Here is a 22,646-nt window from a genome sequence, read left to right on the forward strand (position 1 = left end):
TCATGCGAAGAACGAAAGCGTGATCCTTTACCTGGGAGTAAGTTCAGTTGCTGGCAATGGGGCTTGCTTCTGAGTAAACCCTCCTAGGGTTGTGTTTCACCCGTTGGAAGAGTTGCACGGTTGCTTCAAAGCAAAGCCACCGACTACCACCGAACTTACTCCCAAGTAACGCATGCCTCGGAGCCAAACATTTTTTCTAAACTAAAACCTCAGTATTCAGGTTAAGTTGTTGTGTTGGCACTTTGCGATAAATAAGTGGGTTTTGGGTTGCAATTTGGGCACTCGGTCTCGAAAAGGTTCACTATCACTGCCATATGTGAACGGTGGTGCATATGAGCCCTGCTTTACTGATTCTCTATCAATGGCTGCATAAATTCTGCTATGCAAAAAAAACCCCAAAATAATCAATCAGGTACATTGCAAGGTTGTTACATGGTGAATTGAATTGCAGTGTTGGTGGCTCTGCAGTGGATATACCGAAGCAGGGGCAGAAATGCTTCATTGGCTACGCTTCAGTTCCTTTTGTGCCAAGATGCAGGAAAAAAAATGATGTGATAAAAATTATTTAATAGATGGATAAAGACCGAGGGACTGATCAATTCCAAGGCAGCCAGCTCCCTAATTACTGGGACAAGCCAGAGTTGTAAGTACATGGTTTTATGCAAGCTACATTAAATGAAGTCCAGGCACAGTTGCTGAAAAAGCGATCAGAGTGCCATTGCCAGTAGCTTTTTTTCCTTTTTTCTTTTTGCATTGTTCCAATTAGTAACGATTTGTCACAAATTTAATAGACAAACCCACTAATCTTATCCAGCCTCACAATAGCCAGGGCTTAATTTCTGAAGTGCAATATCTGAAGATGCAAACATGTTGGGATATCACACACATCCTTCCAATTTCCTGCTATTTTCACAAATAGTTCCTTCCTTCCTTCCTTCCTTCCTTCCTTCCTTCCTTCCTTCCTTCCTTCCTTCCTTCCTTCCTTCCTTCCTTCCTTCCTTCCTTCCTTCCTTCCTTCCTTCCTTCCTTGCTTTTCTGCTTGCTTCTGCTTCTGTTTCCTTTGCTTCCTTGCTTCCGTTGCTTTTGCTTTGTCACTTGCATAATGCCGTTAGAAATCCTCCATTGTTCTCTACGCTTGAGTGGCGTAGGAGGTTAAGAGCTCGTGTATCTAATCTGGAGGAACCGGGTTTGATTCCCAGCTCTGCCGCCTGAGCTGTGGAGGCTTATCTGGGGAATTCAGATTAGCCTGTGCACTCTTACACACGCCAGCTGGGTGACGGGCTTTAAGGTCACAGTACCGGAGCTCTCTCAGCTCCACCATTACCTCACAGGTAAGGCCGTTTCATACGGCCCATTAACGACACAGAGGCATTAAAAGCAGACGCTACACGCTTCTACCTGAAGCGCCGCTTTCGCGACCTGACTGGCACTTCCTTCCCCCCCCAGAGGCGTCGCAGGCAGCCCTAAACAACAACCCTTTAAAAGGGTTTGTTGTTGGGGAGGAAACGTCTTCAACGGCGGTGCGAACCTTTAAAGGAGTTGTTGTTAGGGGAGGCGTCTTCCGGGCGGTGCGCGAACTGCACCGCTGAAGATAAAGCAGCCTGTTCTCCCTACGCCACTCCGGTGTCCTTATTATAGCCTGCTGAAGTGCTGGCCTACTTACTGTCGATATCCAACCCTCCTAAAGTCCGGAGGAGCAGCGTATGGGCTGCACGCTTCCAGCAAGCTTACCCATTTAGGAAACGGTGCGTACCCGCCAACTGCTGCTTTGGCGGAAGACTGATGAATAAAGAGAAACGAGGCGACTACGATCTTGCGGCGACGCCTGCCGCCTGTCGGCCTCAGCTTCGCCTCGTTCATCGCGGAAAGAAATTCGCTACCACGCCGCCAGAACTCTTGGCGGCGTGGGGGCGCATTCTGGCCGTGTGGAAACGGCCAGGGTGTTTGTTGTGAGGGGGGAAGGGCAAGGAGATTGTAAGCCCCTTTGAGTCTCCTTACAGAAGAGAAAGAGGGGATATAAATAAAGAAAGAATATTATACAGAGCTACAGTTGCCAAATTTTAGGTCAGTGGTTCCTAACTGGGGAATGTGTACCCCCAGGAGTACATTCCAGAGCATTTAGGGATATGTGACAAAATTATGTAATGGGTTTGCTAATATGGGGATATAATTTTAGGGAAATGGGCTGCCATGGGTATGCATATGGTAAAAGGTTGGGAATCGTGTCTCTAGGTGATTGCTGGACATCTCCCTCTATTGAGAGCCAGCGTGATATAGTGGTTAAGAGCAGGTGGATTCTAATCTGGAGAACCGGGTGTGATTCCTCTACCTGAGTGGCAGAGGCTTATCTGGTCAACCAGATGTGTTTCCGCACTCCTACATTCCTGCTGGGTGACCTTGGGCTAGTCACAGTTCTCTTGGAACTCTTTCAGCCTCACAAGGTTTCTGTTGTGGGAAGAGGAATGGAAGGGAGTTTGTAAGCCACCTTGAGTCTCCTTACAGGAGAGAAAAGTGGGGTATAAATCCAAACTCCTCCTCCTCCTCTTCTTCAACTGATCTCCAGGTGACAGACATCAGTTCACTTGGAAAAAATGGCCACTTGGTATGTGGCCTGAATGACATTATAGCTACTGAAGTCCCTCCCCTTCCCAAACCCCACCCTCGTCAGGCTCCACCCCCAAAATATTCAGGTATTTCCCAAACTGGAGCTGAAAACCTTATATAAAGCCCTGCTCATTTGCAGGTTGAAGCAGCCAAAATCAGGATCCCCCCTGCATATTCCCTCCTCACTGTTGCCCATGTATGCCTGCTAAAATGCTACAAAAAAAGGATTCAGCAATGTTGTATTTCTGTATGTGAGTATGTGTTACCAATACCCAGGAGTACACGTGCACAGCAGTAAAACTCTGCAAAAGAACTAATAATCTCAATGTACTCCTGTCACAGTGAGGTTGTGTGTTCGCCTGTATGGTGTTGGAATCAATGCAGTGGACTGTAGTGCCAATGAACAGAAACGCTAAGACACTGCACAAAAAGAACCACATTTTTCTCCTAAGGTCCACCACAGGGTGGTTGTCTGTTGGCAGAGTTCTCCTGACATTTTGATCACCCGGCCTCTGTTTAAAAACCTCCAAAGAAGGAGACTCCACCACTCTTGAGGCAGTGAATCCCAGTCAAACAGCCCTGACAGTCAGAAAGTTCTTCCTCATGTTTAGAGGGCTGAACTACGTTCAAATTCCCATTTACTGTAACTGCTGAAGATCTTAGGAAAGTCGTTTTCTCTCTGCCTGGACTACCTCTCTGAAAGAAGAAGAAGAAGAAGAAGAAGAAGAAGAAGAAGAAGAAGAAGAAGAAGAAGAAGAAGAAGAAGAAGAAGAAGAAGAAGAAGAAGAAGAAGAGGAGGAGGAGGAGGAGGAGGAGGAGGAGGAGGAGGAGGAGGAGTTTGGATTTATATCCCCCCTTTCTCTCCTGCAGGAGACTCAAAGGGACTTACAATCTCCTTTCCCTTCCCCCCTCACAACAAACACCCTGTGAGGTAGGTGGGGCTGAGAGAGCTCTGAGAATCTGTGACTAGCCCAAGGTCACCCAGCTGGCGTATGTGGGAGTGAAGAAGATTCCCAGAGCTGGGAATCAAACCTGGTTCCTCCAGATTAGATACATGAGCTCTTAACCTCCTACACCACTGCTGCTCCAAGCTAGCTTGATCTCATCAGATCTCAGATACTAAGCAGGGTTGACTGGCCTTGGCCGGATGACCTCCAAGGAAGCTCCCCCGATCCTGAATATAGTCAGGAAAGGTAGGGATATATTTGTTGCCCTATGTGTCATCGGCTTGTCTGAAAATCTGCCAGTCCCCTCCCGGGCTTTTACCGAACGTCATCCACCTAATTTATTAATTAGGGAAAGGTTATTGCTGCTACTGTTTTTATTGTATTCGTTGTTTTAATTGGGATTATTCTATTGTTTTAGTTGCAATGTATTGTGTTTGATTGCCTGTAAGCTGCACTGAGCCCTTTGGGGGTAGGGCGGTCTAATAAATCGAATTAATAATAATAATAATAATAATAATAATAATAATAATAATAATAATAATAATAATAATAATAATAATAATAATAATAATAATAATAATAATAATAATAATAATAATTGACATGGAGGCAAGCAATGGCAAACCATCTCTGAAGTCTTTTCCTTTCAGAACACTATGAGGTTACCCAAAGTCAGCTGTGACTGAACGGCAAAAAGCCTACCTCATGGGGTTGTGTGGCTAACATGGAGGAGCCCCAGGAGGTCTGCAGGGGAAGATGTGGGATAAACATGCAATAGAGCAAAGTAGGAAAATATGCTCATTAACAACCCAAAACAACTTTGAGAGTTTAATTAAAGTCTATTAACTGTCCTTGCGTCCTTTTCACCATTTTTAGCATTTTTCTGTTTATTCTTCCCTTGTGATTTCATGTCTACAAGGACAAGAGCATGACACATACGTAGGTTGCACAGTGGCCCGTCTGGTGTAATCTTGATTATAATTAGACTTCTAATAATTATAAAAATGAGTAACAGAGCTTGGAAGTGTTGACGTTTCTCAACTTAGTTTGTATTTGGCACACACGGTGCCCCTTTAAGCGTGTTGTCATTGAATACCTTCCAGAAACGTTGATGTATAGTCATCCAAAGTAGCTCGGTTCCCTTGAATGACAACAAACGTTATGAGATTGAAGATGTGCAGCCTGCAGGGAATTCTCGAGGAACTGAACTGGATCGTGTTTGCTGGCTTGTTTGTTTCTTTTAAACAGAGCCCAATTAAGCGACTTCCAGGCGATGGAGTGTGAAAGTCTTGTAAAAGCGCTGGGCGCGTTCTAAGAGCGCTAATATTCCAACAAGGCTTCCCCGTGGCTTCCGTGGCTCCTTGGAAGACTTTACATGCTCTCCCTAGAATTTACTGTGAAAGCCTATAAAATCCCAAGGGCAGGGACAGGAACAATCAATGACATTGGGGCGGGGAAAAAAGTATTACTCCCATTGCCTTTTTATTGCCTTTCTTCCCAAGAAGAAGGAAGAAGAAGAGTTTGGATTTATATCCCCCCTTTCTCTCCTGCAGGAGACTCAAAGGGGCTGACAATCTCCTTGCCCTTCCCCCCTCACAACAAACACCCTGTGAGGAAGGTGGGGCTGAGAGAGCTCCGAGAAGCTGTGACTAGCCCAAGGTCACCCAGCTGGCGTGTGTGGGAGTGTACAGGCTAATCTGAATTCCCCAGATAAGCCTCCATAGTTCAGATGGCAGAGCTGGGAATCAAACCCGGTTCCTCCAGATTGGATACATGAGCTCTTAACCTCCTACGCCACTGCTTCTCCCAAGGTGTAGAGGGGGAATGCTTCACCATCCAAAGAGGCCATTTTTGCCGGAGTTTGCATCAGCATTTTGCATTGCTCTCCTTTCAGCCTGCAAGATTTTGCTAAAATGTTATAGGCCACTAATTTTATCAAAAATAGACAAAACTAAACTCTCCCCTATGTTGGAAATGTAAAAGTGAAGTGGGCACATTCTATCATAGCTGGTGGACTTGTGAATAAGTGAATAAGTATTGGAAAATGATACAATAGCAAATAGTAGCAGTTATAGGAATTTATTTCCCAGGACAATCAATTATTTATCTGTTGGGTCCAATGCTATCCTCTTGCAACATATTGCATCCGCATACACATATACTGTTTCATATGATAATGGCAGCAAGAATAGTTCTAGCACAGTTATGGAAAACAGACCAATTACCATCAATAGAGGACTGGAAAGATAAACAGCTTTACATGTTGGACAGAATGGCTCATCCAATAAGACATCTGCATATGATACTTATAAGCAGAATAAAATATATACATGTAAATAATGATGTTACAATTTCTCCTTATCGAATACTAAAATAGATAAGATTTACAGATGACGTAGGATAAATAAATAGAAGAAACAATAGTTGACATACAATCATATTTATAAAATAAGAAAAGCTTACCGTATATTAAAAGATTTCACAAAATGGATAAAATATGTAAACTTTATTAATTTATGAAAAATGTTAAGGGAAACCAATGTTCAAATTGTATTGTCTGTATCAGTATTTTGAAATTATATTAATAAAAAGCAATTTATATCTATCTATCTATCTATCTATCTATCTATCTATCTATCTATCTATCTATCTATCTATCTATCTATCTATCTATCTATCTATCTATCTATCTATCTATCTATCTATCTATCTATCTATCTATCTATCTAGAGATAGAGAGATAGAGAGATAGAGAGATAGAGAGATAGATACACACACACACACACACACACACACACACGCACGCACGCACGCACACACACGGTGTTTCCCCGAAAACAAGACAGTGTCTTATATTAATTTTTGCTCCCGAAGATGCGCTATGTCTTATTTTCAGGGGATGTCTTATTTTTCCGTTCCACAGCTTCATGCTCTGGTGTTCTGTCCGACGGGCATGCTTCCAAACAAAAACTTTGCTACGTCTAACTTTCGGGGGATGCTTTATATTTAGCACTTCAGCAAAACCTCTACTACGTCTTATTTTCAGGGGATGTCTTATTTTCGGGGAAACAGGGGATATATTACCACGTGGGAAGATTGTAATGTCTCTTTCTTGCTGCTTAAGAGACAAGCTACCGTGCCATTTTCCTAAAGAGGCGTGTGCTGTGGGAGAGCTCCTTCACAAACCTCTGTCAAAGGCTGGCTTTAACCTTTAAGAGGCTTTTAAAAACAAAGCAAGAGTGCTGGCTCGCATATCGTAAAAGCAGTATGTGTTCCTTGTAAATCAAACACTATTGGAAAGTAGCTGTTTTCACCAGGTACTGTTGTGTTACGTCAGACAGCTTCCCAAATGACGCTGCATGAAGAAATAAAAATGTTTGCAATGAGATTGCTACAAAGCCTATAGACCATTGCCAGGAAATGTTCCTAGCAAACAGAAATGTCTCACTAATGTGTGCTAAGTTTCTAGTCCCTGGTTAGTTAACTTGATTTTTAGTGCTTGATGATCTGCGTGTCTATGTGAGAAATCTGTGACATTTTGTTTTACAGGTGTATGTATTGTGATTCTGGCCTTTTCCGCATGGGCCAAAGGGTGCCCCTGCACCAGCAGGAATTCTGCCGGTGGAGGGGGGGGCCGTTCGCACGGGAGCGTGCGAGCGGCCCCAGGTGAGGCCGGCGCAAGAGAGACGGCTCCGCACGGAACCACCTCTTCCCCGTCCCTCTCCCACTCACCTCGTCACCTTTGTCGCCCTGCTGGCCTCCTAAGACCCACCCATGCTGCCCTCCAACCTCCAGGGGTCGGAGGACAGCGAGGGAGGGTCTTAGGAGGCCAGCAGGGCGATGAAGGCGACAAGGTGAGTGGGAGAGGGAAGGGGAAAACAGCGTGTTCCCGGAGGTGTCATTCACACCACGCCGCCGGGAATGCGCTGTTTTCCAAACCGTTCACACCACGCCGCCGGAAATGCGCTGTTTTCCATGCCTGACACTGCCCTGGGGGAGGGGGAGGGGAGCCAGGTCGGCGCTGCTGCGTTTTAGCAGCGCCACCTGTGCAAATGGCTCTCTGGGGACAGCGTTTTTGCCGTCCCCAGGGCGCCGTAAATGGCCCGTGCAGAAAGGGCCTCTGTTTCCTCTCATCTGGTTGTCATTGTCATCTTCATTGTTCTGACTGATTATTTCACTTCTCATTTGATTCTTTGTAAACCTTCCCGCAACCCATGGGAAAGCAAGGGGTAGTTCTGCAATGACTAACAGGTAGCACAATCAGGTGTCTTGTATGGTGTAGAAGAAAATACCAAGATATATCCCCAGTGCAGAAAAAAACCCAAAGATAATGGTTAAAAAGTGTGTGTCTTCTCTGTCTATTACTCAGAGACTCACTTATTTACTTCTGGTAGGCATTCAAACTATGTGCCCTCTGGCCACAGGTGGGAATGTGGGGGGGGGGCATAGGGTTACCAGCTCCAGGTAGGGAAACCCCTGAAAATCTGGGTAGGACTTGAATCTCTATAGGGTACAGTGCCATATTGTCTACCCTCCAAAGTATTAGAACTGTGACTTGTGCAAGGTCACCCAGCACATTCATGTGGAGGGATGGCGAATCATACCTGGTCCTCCAGATGAAACCCCACCACTCTTAGAATAAGAACTGTGGTATACTGGTTCAGAGCAGGTATATTCTAATCTGGAGAACTGTGAAGTTTGTGAAGTTTGATTCCTCACCCCCCCTCCCCCTGAGTGGCAGAGGCTTATCTGGTGAATCAGATAAGTTTCCAGCTAAGTGACCTTGGGCTAGTCACAGTTCTCTCAGAACTCTCTCAGCCCCACCTGTTTAAGAACATAAGAACATAAGAACGAGCCTGCTGGATCTGACCAGAGTCTATCTAGTCCAGCACTCTGCTACTCGTAGTGGCCCACCAGGTGCCTTTGGGAGCTCACGTGCAGGATGTGAAAGCAATGGCCTTCTGCTGCTGCTGCTCCTGAGCACCTGGTATTCTAAGGCATTTGTAATCTCAGATCAAGGAGGATCAAGATTGGTAGCCATAGATCAACTTCTCCTCCATAAATCTGTCCAAGCCCCTTTTAAAGCTATCCAGGTAAGTGGCCATCACCACCACCTGTGGCAGCATATTCCAAACACCAATCACACGTTGTGTGAAGAAGTGTTTCCTTTTATTAGTCCTAATTCTTTCCCCCAGCATTTTCAATGTATGCCCCCTGGTTCTAGTATTGTGAGAAAGAGAAAAATTTCTCTCTGTCCACATTTTCTACCCCATGCATAATTTTATATACTTCAATCATATCCCCCAAGGTGTCTGTTGTGGGTAGAGGAAGGGAAAGGAGCTTGTAAGCCACCTTGCGTCCCCTTACTGGAGAGAACAGTGGGATATGAATCGAAACTCTTATTCTTTTATAGTTTTATACCCCACTTTCCAGCAGAGAAGTGGGATCTCTCTGGAAATACAGTGCCATAGCCCCCCCCCCCCGCCACCCCCCACCCCAAGCATGCATTTTCTCTAGGGGGAACTGATCTCTGTAGGCTGGAGAAGAGCTGTTAATTGTGGAGGTCCCCAGGTCCCATTTGGAGGCTGGCATTCCTAACTTCCAGCACCAGCTACCTAAACTATGCTTTTTGTCACTGATTTGATCAAAAATAGTGCCACGCTTAACACCCCCTTCCTTTGAATCGTAGAATCTCAGGTTCCGGACCAGCCGAGCTCCCTTCACGTCAGACCTCTGTCGACCAGCATCGTCATGAGCTGGACGCCGCCGCTGAACCCCAACATCATTGTGCGCGGATACATCATTGGCTACGGAGTGGGCAGCCCCTATGCCGAGACTGTGCGGGTGGACAGCAAACAGCGGTACTATTCGATCGAGCATTTGGGTGAGCGCATCTCTCTCTGCCAGGCTGTTTCTAAGAAAATACATGTTTCCGATTTTGTGAAGTGTTCTTTCAGCCCTTGGCCCGGAGGAAGCAGCAGTGGCGTAGGAGGTTAAGAGCTTGTGTATCTAATCTGGAAGAACCGGGTTTGATTCCCAGCTCTGCCACCTGAGCTGTGGAGGCTTATCTGGGGAATTCAGATTAGCCTGTGCACTCCCACACACGCCAGCTGGTTGACCTTGGGCTAGTCACGGCTTCTCGGAGCTCTCTCAGCCCCACCCACCTCACAGGGTGTTTGTTGTGAGGGGGGAAGGGCAAGGAGATTGTAAGCCCCTTTGAGTCTCCTACAGGAGAGAAAGGGAGATATAAATCCAAACTCTCTCCTCTTCTTCTACATCCTCTCTTTCATAAGCTGCTGACGTGAATGAAGTTTGGAGCGTACATATCAGTGTGTAGAAGTGCACTCAAGCATCCATGAAACAATTCTACCCAGTAGGGATAGAGCAGGTTCAAAATCCTTGGCCAATGTGATAATGGAGATACATGAAGTATTCCCAGCAATTTTGTTTCTGGGAGGTTTGGTTTCCTCGTCTCAGTGCTGTTGCATCAGAGCCTGAATTACATATAGGAGTTTCTGCTTTCTGCCTCTTTGTTATGCCTGACTGTGAAGCCACAAGAGGACTGTGAAGGTAAAGGGCAAACTCAGTTTTTAATTGAGGTCTGCAGGGCAGAGGGGATGGGCTGCAGTCCTGGTTATGTGCGTCAGCAGAACGCTCTGCCCACTTCCACAGATTTGGGAAGGTCACCTGTAGCATATGGCTGGGGTCAGGTCCTCCTGCACCTGAGGAGGAAGAAAAGCTTTCAGACCCCACTTTCCTCTACCTTTAAGGAGTCTCAAAGCAGCCTTCTCGCCCCCTCCGCACAGCAGGCACCTGTGAGGTAGGGAGTGGAGAGAGTTTTGAGAAAACTGACTGGCCCAAGGTCACCAGCAGGAGCAGCAGTGGCGTAGGAGGTTAAGAGCTCGTGTATCTAATCTGGAGGAACCGGGTTTGATTCCCAGCTCTGCTGCCTGAGCTGTGGAGGCTTATCTGGGGAATTCAGATTAGCCTGTACACTCCCACACACCCCAACTGGGTGACCTTGGGCTAGTCACAGCTTCTCGGAGCTCTCTCAGCCCCACCTACCTCACAGGGTGTCTGTTGTGAGAGGGGAAGGGCAAAGAGTTTGTAAGCCCCTTTGAGTCTCCTATGGGAGAGAAAGGGGAGATATAAATCCAAACTCCTCCTCCTCCTCCTCCTCTTCTTCTTCTTCTTCATCATCATCATCATGAGGAGGACTGGGAATCGAACTTGGTTCTCCAGATTAGAGTCTGCCACTCTTAACCTCGACGCTAAAGAGTTCCCGCTGTTTTGACTTGTCACCTACTATACTTTGGATGCCTGGCAGTCAGTTACAGATTTTTCTCAGGTGGTGATGATGGAAAGTGCTGGAGTGAGTTTGGGAGATTTACTTGGAGGGCCCAGCCATAATGAATGGGTTTAGAACAGTGGTCTGCAACCCGCGACTCCACAGCCGCATGCGGCTCTTTTGTCCTTGCACTGTGGCTCCGCGTGACTTGAGTCCTCTCAGCCTCCTTCGAAGAGTCGCCCTAAGGGTTAATGGGAAAGAGTCCTTGTTCCTAGAGAGGCATGTATGAAACAGGTTCTACTGCTGGTCATTTGAATCATGTACAAAACAACCAGCTTTTTACACACACACCCCATTTTTTTTGCTTTGATGGGTAAAAATGGGCCCCAAAGAAGGGAACTTCTCCCTGCACGAGAATATATACAGTGTTATCTTCATTTTAGATGTCAAAAAGTATTTATGGCTCCAAATGTTTTCTTTTCCATGGAAAATGGGTCCAAATGGCTCTTTGGGTGTTAAAGGTTGCCGACCCCTGGTTTAGAACAATGTGAGGGGGAAGTCCCGCCTCCCAAGAATCCTTCATGACCACTCATGCTGCTGGACTCTGGTTTGAGCAAGGAGGTAGTGGTCACCCATCCCTGCTTCCCTGATCAGATCAAGTTTTTTGGGGGGAGGGGCTGGGCTAGGCAGAGATTACCTAGGGACCCCCTCCCCTCCTCTTCCCATGGCCCTGCTCATGCCTTTGTTTGTATCCCCTCCCCAGTCCACAAGCCTGTGCATCCTCCCCACACGTGCCATCTCACTGCCCATGTTCACAGATGCCTGCACCAAGGACGTGCTCTTTCCTGTCTATGCTGGGCACTGCATATGGCTGGAAGCTTGAGGCTGGAATGCTTGAGAAGGTGTTGGGATGGGCATTGTTCTGCCCCCCCCCCCAGTGACTCTGTTAGAGGTGCCCTGTTCTTGGCTGGGACAGAAAGGGGGAGACACAAGCCAACAGTTCTTATAATGGCTTTATTAATGGAGAGAAACAAGACCCTAACTCCTCCCTTGGGTCTAACTAATCAGGATATTGTCTTCAGGATATTAGAAGCTGCAGACTTTGTCATTTTCGGGCTGCTTTCAGAAAGTTCACTGTTTCTTGCTTCCTTGCATCTGTTATTTTTGGTCTTTGCTCTAACTGCTGATAAACTTGACTTGTTCTCTTTGGACCACCATATAAACATATGGACGTCACGAATATTAAGGGACCCCAGCTTCCCTTAGCACCTCATTGAGACTGACTACAACTAAAATAGGGGTAGCTGGGTAAGGAAAAGGAAATTGCCTACTGGGGAAAGTCTTAAAGGGGCAGGGACTAACTAAAATACCCTCCAATGGAAGACCTAACAGTAAGACAAAACCATACTGGGAGATCTGGCCAATACTGGGAGATCTGGCCAATTACCGCCCCGTTTGGAATCTTTCATTTCTGGGGAAGGTAATTGAGAGAGTGGTGTTGGAGCAGCTTCAGGGCTTTCTGGAGGACACATCGGCCTTCGATCCCTTCCAGTCCGGCTTCCGTGCTGGGCATGGGACGGAGACTGTTCTTGTCGCCATCACGGACATGCTCCGTATGCAACTTGACCAGGGCGGATTGGCGCTGCTGGTGTTGTTAGATCTTACCGCAGCGTTTGATGTGGTCGACCACGATCTTTTGACCCACCGCCTGGCCGCTTCTGGGGTGCGGGGCACTGTCCTTCAGTGGATTGCCTCGTTCCTCCGGGATCGGACCCAGCAAGTGTGGTGTGGGGACCAAGCCTCCCAAAGGTGCCCACTTCAGTGTGGTGTGCCCCAGGGAGTGCTGTTGTCCCCGCTATTATTTAACATCTATATGCGACCCCTTGCTCAGTTGGTACGGAGCTTTGGGCTGACCTGTCATCAGTGAGCTGATGACACTCAGCTCATCCTGTTGATGTAGAGGGGAACGGTCATCGCCCCTGTGGCTCTCCAGCATTGTTTGGAGGCGGTTGCTGGTTGGTTGAAGCAGAGCAGGCTAAAACTGAACCCGTCTAAGACGGAGATCCTCTGGCTGGGGCGGGAGGGTGGGGCTGGGGATTTCCAGCCGCCGGTGTGGGAGGAGGCTACATTGGCAGCGGCCTCCTCCGTTCGTAGCCTGGGGGTCCACCTGGATTTGTCTCTTTCAATGGAGACCCAGGTGGCCCATGTAACCCGGGTTGCGTTTTTCCATCTTCGTCAGGCCCGGCGGCTGGCCCCTTTCCTCTCTCAAATGGACCTGGCCACTGTGATCCATGCAACGGTCACCTCCAGGCTAGATTATTGCAACTCGCTCTACGCAGGCCTCCCCTTGCATCTGATTTGGAAATTAAAATTGGTCCAGAATGCGGCGGCACGTTTGCTCACAGGAGGTGCCGCCAGAGACCATATCTCACCTGTGCTGTGCCGCCTGCACTGGTTACCGATTGAATTCCGAATCGTTTTCAAGGTGTTGGTTTTGACCTTTAAGGCCTTGCGCGTCCTGGGACCTCCATACCTACGGAACCGTCTTGCCCCACATGTCCCGAATCGGCCTCTGCGCTCAGCAGAGGCAAATTTGCTGGTGATCCCTAGCCCCTCAATGATGCGGCTGACCTCCACTCGGGCCAGAGCTTTTACAGCTCTGGCCCCTGCCTGGTGGAACGCTCTACCTCCAGCTATGCGGGCCCTGCGGGATCTTAAAGAATTTTGCAGGGCCTGCAGGACAGAGCTGTTCCACCGGGCCTTCGGGGGGTCCGGCCGCTGATACCTCCCCTCCTATCTCCTCTCTTATAACATCTGTGGACCCTGCCGTTCCCCCCCTCCCTTCTCCTCCCCTTTTTCTTTTTAGGGGATTGCTAGTAGGTCGCCATCGTTAATTTTGATATTAGGATGCTGCATTTTAATGGGGTTAATTTTAGCATATAGAGCTATATTTAACTTTGATTTTATTTGTGCTCTCTTTGTTTGTTCTGTTTGCCGCCCTGAGCCCTTCAGGGGAGGGCGGTTTATAAATACAATAAATAAATAAAAAATACTGACTGTGGGGAAACTGAATCTTAAAGGGGAAATAACCAAAGGCTCTGTGGGGGCATGAAAGGCATGCAAGTCAGCAGCAGTGGGCCCCACCAGAAACACTGGGCCCCGAACAGCTGTGCTCCCCCACCTTACAGTATGATGATGCTGACCCTGTTTGCTTTGTTAACTGGCTGTTGTAGGTTTTCCAGGCTGTGTGGCCATAGTCTGGTAGTTTTTGCTGGTAATGTTTTACCCACATATATGGCTGCCATATAGATATGTCATGGTAAGATGTGTTTCTCTGTGTGGCATACAGTATACAATACTGTCATTTAGGACAGCTGCTTTGGAGTCACCGATTTGACTCGGAATTAGACACTCTGGTTGCTACTGCTTTCCAAAAGGACTTCCGGTTTCTTATTCCTGTGCTGGCATTCCTCTGCAATGTGTACGTGATGACATGGATTCTGCAACAAGGCTCTCTTGCACGAGGGAAGCATTTCTAGCTTTCGATGTGATAATGACGCAATCGTAGCCTAGACTGTGGATCCAGGAGAATTTCTGTGAACAGACCAGGCTGGGGAGGAGGTGTTTTTTGCATTGTGTTTCAAGAACAACATCAAAATGTCTAATGTTGGAGGGGCTGGATCCAGTCAGTTTTTCCACTGGTAAAAAAGGAATCAGGAGTCCTTGTTAACTGACTTTTTCAAAAAAGGTTATGTAAGGGATCATGGAGGAAAATCTATGTGAGATGTGGGGACTGTAGTACAAAGAAGAATTGGGCCAGGTGATGTGAAGATTGGGCCAGGTGATGAGTCGAGCACAAACGTTTGAATGGAGGTGTTTGCCTAAGGAGACAAAGTAACATGCAGCTGGCTCGAATCAAAAAGTCATAGAATCCTAGGCCCCTTCCGCACATGCAGAATAATGCGCTATTCCGCGCAGTAAAATCCAGCTGCAAAGTGCATTGAAAGTGGATTATTCTGTGTGTGCAGAAGGGGCCATGGAGTTGGAAGAGACCCCAAGGGCCATCAAGCCCAACCCCCTGCCATGCAGGAACACACAATCAAAGCACTCCTGACAGATGGTCCTCCAGCCTCTCTTTCAAAATCTCCAAAGAGGCTCTTCTTGTTTTGTGTTTCTTCTTGACTTCCTTAGACTTCTTGTTTAGTGCCAGCTTTAGATTCTGTTCAAAGCACTTGCCAAAAGCCCAAAGCATTAAAAGCTCCATTGAGTTTTTTTTTATCGGGGGAAATTATATTGTTTCTTTGTGAATTGAGGTCTGGCAGGCAGAGGTTCTTTTGTTAAAACTGTTTTTCACGTAACAACAAAAGCCTAAATGTTGCAAGCTGGCCTGCTATTATTCAATTATGTGTACAGCTAAGTTCCCTTTATCTCAGTTTCTCACTAAATTTTGCATCTGTATGCAGTTCCATTTCCTCCCTAAATGAGGAGTTATTGTTATGCCTCTGTGCGGCAGCTCCTGTTCTTATGTCATGGTTTGGAAATCAGAGGCAACAGCCCCGGTGACTGCGTTTGTTTAGTATCAAGTCATACAAATGAAGAGCATTTCCCTAAAAACCTGACTGCTGGCGGGGGGGGGGGGGGGAGCAGGTCTAGCAAACAGCACACCGAGAAAGTACATGTCCCCACCACTCGTTTCCTGAAAACAGCCTGTGTCCTTGCTCATTAATTTCTTGGCATCGGGTTGCGCGACTGACACATTTGTGTAATTGAGTCGCTTTGCCGTGCCAGAGCCAGTGTGAAATGGCTGATCTAAGGGTGCGCTCGTAGAGTCAGCGGCAAAGTCCAAAGCCTAATCAGCATTTCGTATTCCGGGACGGCTCTGCTAGTGCTGCTTCGGCCGGTCGCCTTCACTTCGTAACAAAATCTAAATGCTAATCAGCGCGGTTTTGATGGCTGCAAAGTCCCATGATTTAGCTCCGAGCGCCGTCTCTCCTCGAGTGCCAATGTCTGAACACAAGGGCCATCAAATCCTCACATTGTTGTGTGCGTCAAAACAATGTCAGGAGGTTCTCCATTCTCCAGTGTTCATTATGAACTTTCTTGGCCTGACACTTCATCTGGCTGATTTTTTGGGGGGCAGGGGATGGCTTACCACGGAGAGGGAGGACTTTGTGTGCTGTTTCCAAGGAAACCAGGTTCAGACTTTGATGGAAGGGTCAGGTTCATCAAATGATCCTCTTGCTTCCTTTATTACTGTGTTGCAGCCTAATATGCTTATCCTCTCTACCCTTGAAGTAGTCCACATGTTTTGCAACCACAGAGTTGGCAACAGAGTTTGGCAACAAGAGATCACTTTCTCCCTCAGACACCAACTGTACAACAATTTTCAGTCCGGGTTCCTCCCCACAGGTAATCTGGGAATTGATGAGAAGTACAGAAAATCCCCTGCCTCGTTTAAGGTTCTTGGCTTATGTTGAAGCACTTCAATTCACCGAGAGAGGAAGAAGTCGTCATGAGCCAAGTTAGTTGCAGCAGTGTAAGAAAATAAAGGAAAACAGAGATTTCATCTAGACAGAGATTGCAGGAAGTACTGTTGGTCCAGAACAGGGGTCTGCAACCTGCAGCTCTCCAGATGTTCATGGACTACAATTCCCTGCCAGCTGATGGAATTTGTAGTCCATGAACATCTGGAGAGCCACAGGTTGCAGACCTCTGGTCCAGAACAAAAACCAAAGGCAAAACCCATATAAGAACATAAGAACATAAGAACATAAGAACAAGCCAGCTGGATCAGACCAGAGTCCATCTAGTCCAGCTCTCTGCTACTCGCAGTGGCCCACCAGGTGCCTTTGGGAGCTCACAGGCAGGATGTGAAAGCAATGGCCTTCTGCGGCTGTTGCTTAATACTCATATGATATGAGTATTAAGACCAATCAAATAACACAAAACATTGTGCAAGTGTTCGAGTTCTCTATATCCCATGTCAGATAGGCTGACTACGCACAAGGTCTTTGCTGCATAATGGAGGCCGGTGTTCATCACAACAAGATTTCTTGCATGGATGTATTTTCTGGAGTCCCACTTTCACTTTTTGCTCTCTTTGCGGCAAGCAAAACCACTCATGGCATGATTTAAATCTTGGTTTTACAACAAAGATGGTCTGGCATATTGAGTTATGTGGTGGACAAAAATATACAATCTACTAGTAGACCTCCTGTATCTCTGGAATTCCTTGGGGTATCACACCAGTTTTAACTGCATTCTGCTCAGTGACCCTTGAGGATCCTCTCCCACCAATCAGTTTTTTAAAAAATTTGGGCCCCCCCATTTTTTCCCGAAATGACGGCCACAAGTAAAAACGCCTGTGTCTCTGAAATCCCTTGGGCTGTCACAGCGGTTTCAATTGCATTCTGCTTGAGGTCACCTAGGGATTCTTCTCCATACATCAGTTTATCAAAACTCATATCTTCCAATTTGATCATTTTTCCTGGTCCTTTAAGATGGCTACCACCTTTTTTTTTCAATACAAAGAAGTCAAGGAAGTGGCTGTGAATTAATTTAGCATTGAAGTTCTATCTTTCTGTGAGAGAAGGTATAGCAGTCATGGTTCTCTGTGACCAAAGGCACAGTAATTTGGCACTGTTGGCTGTGAGAAGCCCAGAAATGGATGGAGGCACAAACTGGCAGAAAAGGTGTGAGTAGAGTAAGTGGTGGGATCCAAACATTTTAGTAACAGATTCCCGTGGTGGTGGGATTCAAACTGTGGCGTAGCACCAATGGGGCTGGACGGGGCACGACCAGGACGGGGCCAGGCATTCCAGGGGCAGGACATTCCTGGGTGGGGCTATGGCAAGGACGCAGCTGCTGCTCCAGTCCTTGGACGGGAAACGGATGCACATAGGTACAGGCTGCTATGCATGCCGGTGCACCTCCTGCTAGACTGCTTCAAGTTCTGCGCGCTACTGCTGAGAGGAGGGGTGTAACTAAGGCAAAAATCACGTGGCAAAATCGCCAATTAGTAACCCGCTCTCGGCACACACAAATAATTAGTAACCTACTCTCGGGAACCTGTGAGAACCTGCTGGATCCCACCTCTGAGTAGAGTGCATGCACAGCCAGAAAGATATGGATATGTTGGCCGAGGGGGGAAGAACCTGCCCTCTGGCCAGTGCCAGTTAACACCCTTCTGGATAATCGAGTGCCAGATAAAAAAAGCTTTTGCTGTACATTAATTTCAATGGTGTGTACTTTTCATTTAGCTTTGTTGGGACAGGACAGGCTATTCCAGTGACTTGAGGGAAAAGGAAGATTATGCTTCGTTGACTTGACTTTTGTTTTTGCTGTAATACTTTGAGAGAGACTAAATCATTCATTTGTTATTACTTACATCCCTCAGAAAAAAACCCCTTTGTTTTCATGGAAGAGTAATCGGAATCATTGGACATGGTTTGCATTTTACAAACCCCTGTTGACTCAGTGCCAAGGCAGGTCCTTTCAACAACTTTCAGATTGCTGAGGGGAAAGGTCAGCCGTGGAGGACTGTGAAGATGTCCAGGGATCTGGAAAACAAATCCTGAGGGCAAGATTGAAGACCTGGCTATATTTGGCCTGGAGAAGAAAAGACCGAGAGAGGACTTGATTGTGCTTTTCAAATTCCTGAAGGGTTGTCACATGGAAGAAGGCAAAGATTTATTCTCTGGCAAGACTGGGGCCCCTTCCACACATGCAGAATAATGCACTTTCGATCCACTTTCAATCCACTTTGTAGCTGTGCAGAATAGCAAAACCCGCTTGCAAACAAGGGTGAAGGTGGATTGAAAGTGCATTATTCTGCATGTGTGGAAGGGTCCTGATGGGCTTAAGCTATGGGAGGGAAGATTTCAGCTGAACAACAGAAAAAACTTCCTAATGGTAACACCAGATTGAGAGTGGACTAAATTACTTTGGCAGGGAGTGGTGTCTCCCTGGGTTTCAAGCAAAGACTGGACAACTGGATGGAGAAGTTTCAATACATGGGAAGTGTAGGGTGGTAAAAGTTCCCGTGGTGCATGTGGCGATTTGAACCTGTTTTTTTCCAGATCCTACTGAGTCTGACACCTTAACCACTACACCTTGCTGGTCTCACATACATACAATGACAGCATTCAGCAACACTAACATCAATGATTAGAAGGCACTGTTCATGTCTGGACACTTTGGGACGATCACTACTGAAATTTAGAATGAATGTTGTGATCTTCATCATCATCTTGATTGACTGCACGGCGCAAAACGGAGCCAGAACGGAATGCTTCTCACCTAATCAAGTTGTCTTTGAATTTCCACTCTCCCTGCCTTTACTCCTTTCAAGTCCTGTAATAAGGCTTTCTTAATTTAGCTCCTTCTGAACTCCATGACTGGAGGATGCTCATTTCAAAAGAAAACATGTCAGCCTATGATTGAAGGTAGCAATCTAAAGTTTGTTTAAACAGATGTTCAGTAGTCTACTAAACAGAAGCTAGGCAGTTCTTTAAAAATCTGTGTATTTTACGCAGGGAAACTTCATGATAGACTACACCATAAATCAGTTAAAGCCTGAATACAGTGTAAAAGAGGAACAGTTTTAAAAAATATGTGAATGAGGAGTGTCACATGATTAAAGAAATCTTAGTCAATGGGTGGTGGATAATACCTTGAAGTTGTAGCAACTTCTGGTGTCCCCATCTATGATTCATTGGGTTTTCAGTGCAAAAGATGAACAGAGGTGATTGGCTATCACCTGCCTCTGCACAACAACCCTGGACTTTCCTTGGTGGTCTTGCATCCACGTACTAACCTGGGCCATTAGCAGGGTTGGGATTCAGCAGGTTCGCACCACTTCGGCAGAACCGGTTGTTAAAATGGTGCTTGTATACAATCCCACCACTGGCCATTAGTTGCATTTGTGTGAATTGACAAAATCTGAATGCATTTGAATGTGAATAAAAATAATTTCAAGGGCCCCTTCTGCACATGCAAAATAATGCGTTTTCAAACCACTTTCACAACTGTTTGCAAGTGGATTTTGCTATTCCGCACAGCTTCAAAGAGCACTGAAAGCAGTTTGAAAGTGCATTATTCTGCATGTGCAGAATGAGCAAAAGATTGTGTGTGTGTGTGTGTGTGTTTTAACCATAAATGCACTTTTGTTGTATCATCCACCCTCTTAGAAAAGACACTCTTCAGGATAAGAGAAAGGAGAATATTTACCCTATTTATTTTTATCCCATTTTTTTATAATCTATATCCAAGGTGGCTTACGAAAATCACAGTAAAATTGCAAGAACCATATATAAAAAAACAAAAATTTGAAACACGTATTAAAAAGCAATTATTAAGAATAAACCATGATTGGCAGAAAATACTAATAATCTGGGGACACCACAGAAACCTATAATATCTTGTGTATTAAAACTCTTATTTGTTAAAATACTCAGAAGGTAAAAGCTCCCAATTTTTTTAAAGGCTTGGTCTTCCCTAAAGTGACCTGTGTCATCAGAGGAGTATGGCCCATAGGGACATGGGGTCACCCATCTCCCCGGGCGCACGCCACCAAGCCCTGCCAGGGTGGGGGGCACCCAGAGAAGAGTTGTCTCTGGGCGCCATTTTCCCTCAATACACCTCTGTGTGTCATCCATGATTTAAAAATTAGTGAATTTAAAAATATTTTTACTCTTCATAATTGGAGACCCTGCTTAAATATTTGGGAACTTGCTTTTCATTGATCAAAAAGTTAGTGAACAGTAGCCTCCCAACATGTCAGTGCTAATTTGAACCAGAAGCATGTGGTAAGTTTTCTGAATATGTACGTAGTTAAAAACATTTCTTCTTTTAGTGAAGCTTGGCAAAGAAGAAAAAGGCCATTTGACTTGTTCAGTTGGCCTTGAATGTTGTGCTACGTTTAGAAAAAGAAGCCGAAGATGTAAACTTGTAAAGAAATCCTTCTCAGTTTGGCCTTCATGCCCATTTAATTCTCTGATTCCCACATGAGTGAAAAATCACAGGTCAACCCTGATATGAAGTAATAGTTCCAGAGGTGGGATCCAGCAGGTTCTCACAGGTTCCCGAGAGTAGGTTACTAATTATTTGTGTGTGCCGAGAGGGGATTACTAACTGGTGATTTTGCCACGTGATTTTTGCCTTAGTTACGCCCCTCCTCTCAGCAGTAGCGGGCAGAACTTGGAGCAGTCTAGCAGGAGGTGCACCGGCGTGCGTGGCAGCCTGCGCCTGCGTGCGTTCGTTTCCCGCCCAAGTACCGGCGCAGTGGCTGCATCCTTGCCACAGCCCCGCCCAGGAATGCCCCGCCCCAGAATGCCCAGCCACGCCCACGCCGTGCCCCACCCAGCCCCATTGGTGCTACGCCACAGTTTGAATCCCACCGCCATGGGAACCTGTTGCTAAAATTTTTGGATCCCACCACTGAATAATTCCCTTTCCCATGGAAATGGTTTCATCTCATCCAGTGCAGGATATATTCGAATCACGTTGATGGGAGCAATCCAGTGAGTCCTTGGTTGGGTTTCCAAGCTCTAGGTTTGGAAGTACCTGGAGATTTTGGAGGTGGAACCTGTGCAAGGTGGGGTTGGGGGTGGGGAAGGACTTCATCAGGGTATGATGTCATTCGGTCCACTCTCCACGGCAGCCATTTTCTCCAGGGGAAATCATCTTGGTTGTCTATAGGTTAGCAACCCTAGTCTTTGGGCTTATGCAGCTGCCTGCTGCTGAGTCACTTCAAAATCACTATTGGCCCTTTCCACTTTCTAAAACGTTTTCAATCCCCACCCACCTTTAACATGACGTATATCTGCCCTCAGTGCCTCAAAATAATCCACAGACACCTTTAGGTGATTTTTCCCTCTTTTTTTCGAGATTGTTGTGGAATCAGCAGGAATTTTCCGCACACGCAAAATAATGCGTTTTCAAACCACTTTCACAACTGTTTGCAAGTGGATTTTGCTATTCCGCACAGCTTCAAAGAGCACTGAGAGCAGTTTGAAAGTGCATTATTCTGCATGTGCGGAAGGAGCCAGCGTTTCATGGGCTTCATAGCCTCATTCTGCGATTTTCAGATCCCTCGAAGATTAGCCCCCCCAAATTACAAAAACTCACAGAAATGCTCCGAAAACTGGCAAGGGGAAACGAAGGCCCCTTCCGCACACGCAAAATAATGCGTTTTCAAAACACTTTCACAACTGCTTGCAAGTGGATTTTGCTATTCCGCACAGCTTCAAAGAGCACTGAAAGCAGTTCGAAAGTGCATTATTCTGCATGGGCGGAATGAGCCGAAGAGTGAGCTCACAAAATGGGGCTGAGGAGAAAATTCAGGTAAGGCAGAGAGGCATGAAAAACATCTTAAAGAGATCGCACAGGCAAGTGAAGCTGTAACCTCTTTCTGTGGGTTCTGTGGGGCAGTACTTGGAAGGAGTTGCAAAGAACTAAGTTAATCAAAACAGTTTACTTCTCTTAACAAATAACACTTTTAAAACATTTAACATTAACACTTTACAGTCCTGTTAAGTTTGCATTTTCGAGTCCTTATATTTAACGTCTACTGATATTGCCAAGTCCAATTCTTCTTTGCTGGTGGTTGGTTTTGAAGACTTCAGAGGCTTGGTGAACGGGATTCAAGGTGTTGAAGGTTCCCAGAAAACTCTCAGCATTTACATACACAAAAACCCTGAAACAATAAATTCTAACGTTTACAATGTAGCGAAAAAATTAACAACTCCCTTCCCACTAGTTCCCCACAACATTGCAGTTACCTTAAACAAGGTGTGAAGGGCTTAATA

The 22,646-nt window shown here is 46.2% G+C and overlaps 1 protein-coding gene across 1 annotated transcript in view; it reads left to right on the top strand.

Moving 5' to 3' along the window:
• DCC (DCC netrin 1 receptor) overlaps nt 1-22,646 on the top strand; it is a 456,614-nt gene that overhangs the window by 255,356 nt on the left and 178,612 nt on the right. The window contains exon 9 of the mRNA XM_048503204.1: nt 9,241-9,435. Within this exon, the coding sequence (XP_048359161.1) occupies nt 9,241-9,435 (195 nt within the window). The remainder of the gene's footprint in view (nt 1-9,240; nt 9,436-22,646) is intronic.

Source organism: Sphaerodactylus townsendi, linkage group LG07 (assembly GCF_021028975.2).
Source record: "Sphaerodactylus townsendi isolate TG3544 linkage group LG07, MPM_Stown_v2.3, whole genome shotgun sequence".
Classification (NCBI taxonomy): Eukaryota; Metazoa; Chordata; class Lepidosauria; order Squamata; family Sphaerodactylidae; genus Sphaerodactylus; species Sphaerodactylus townsendi.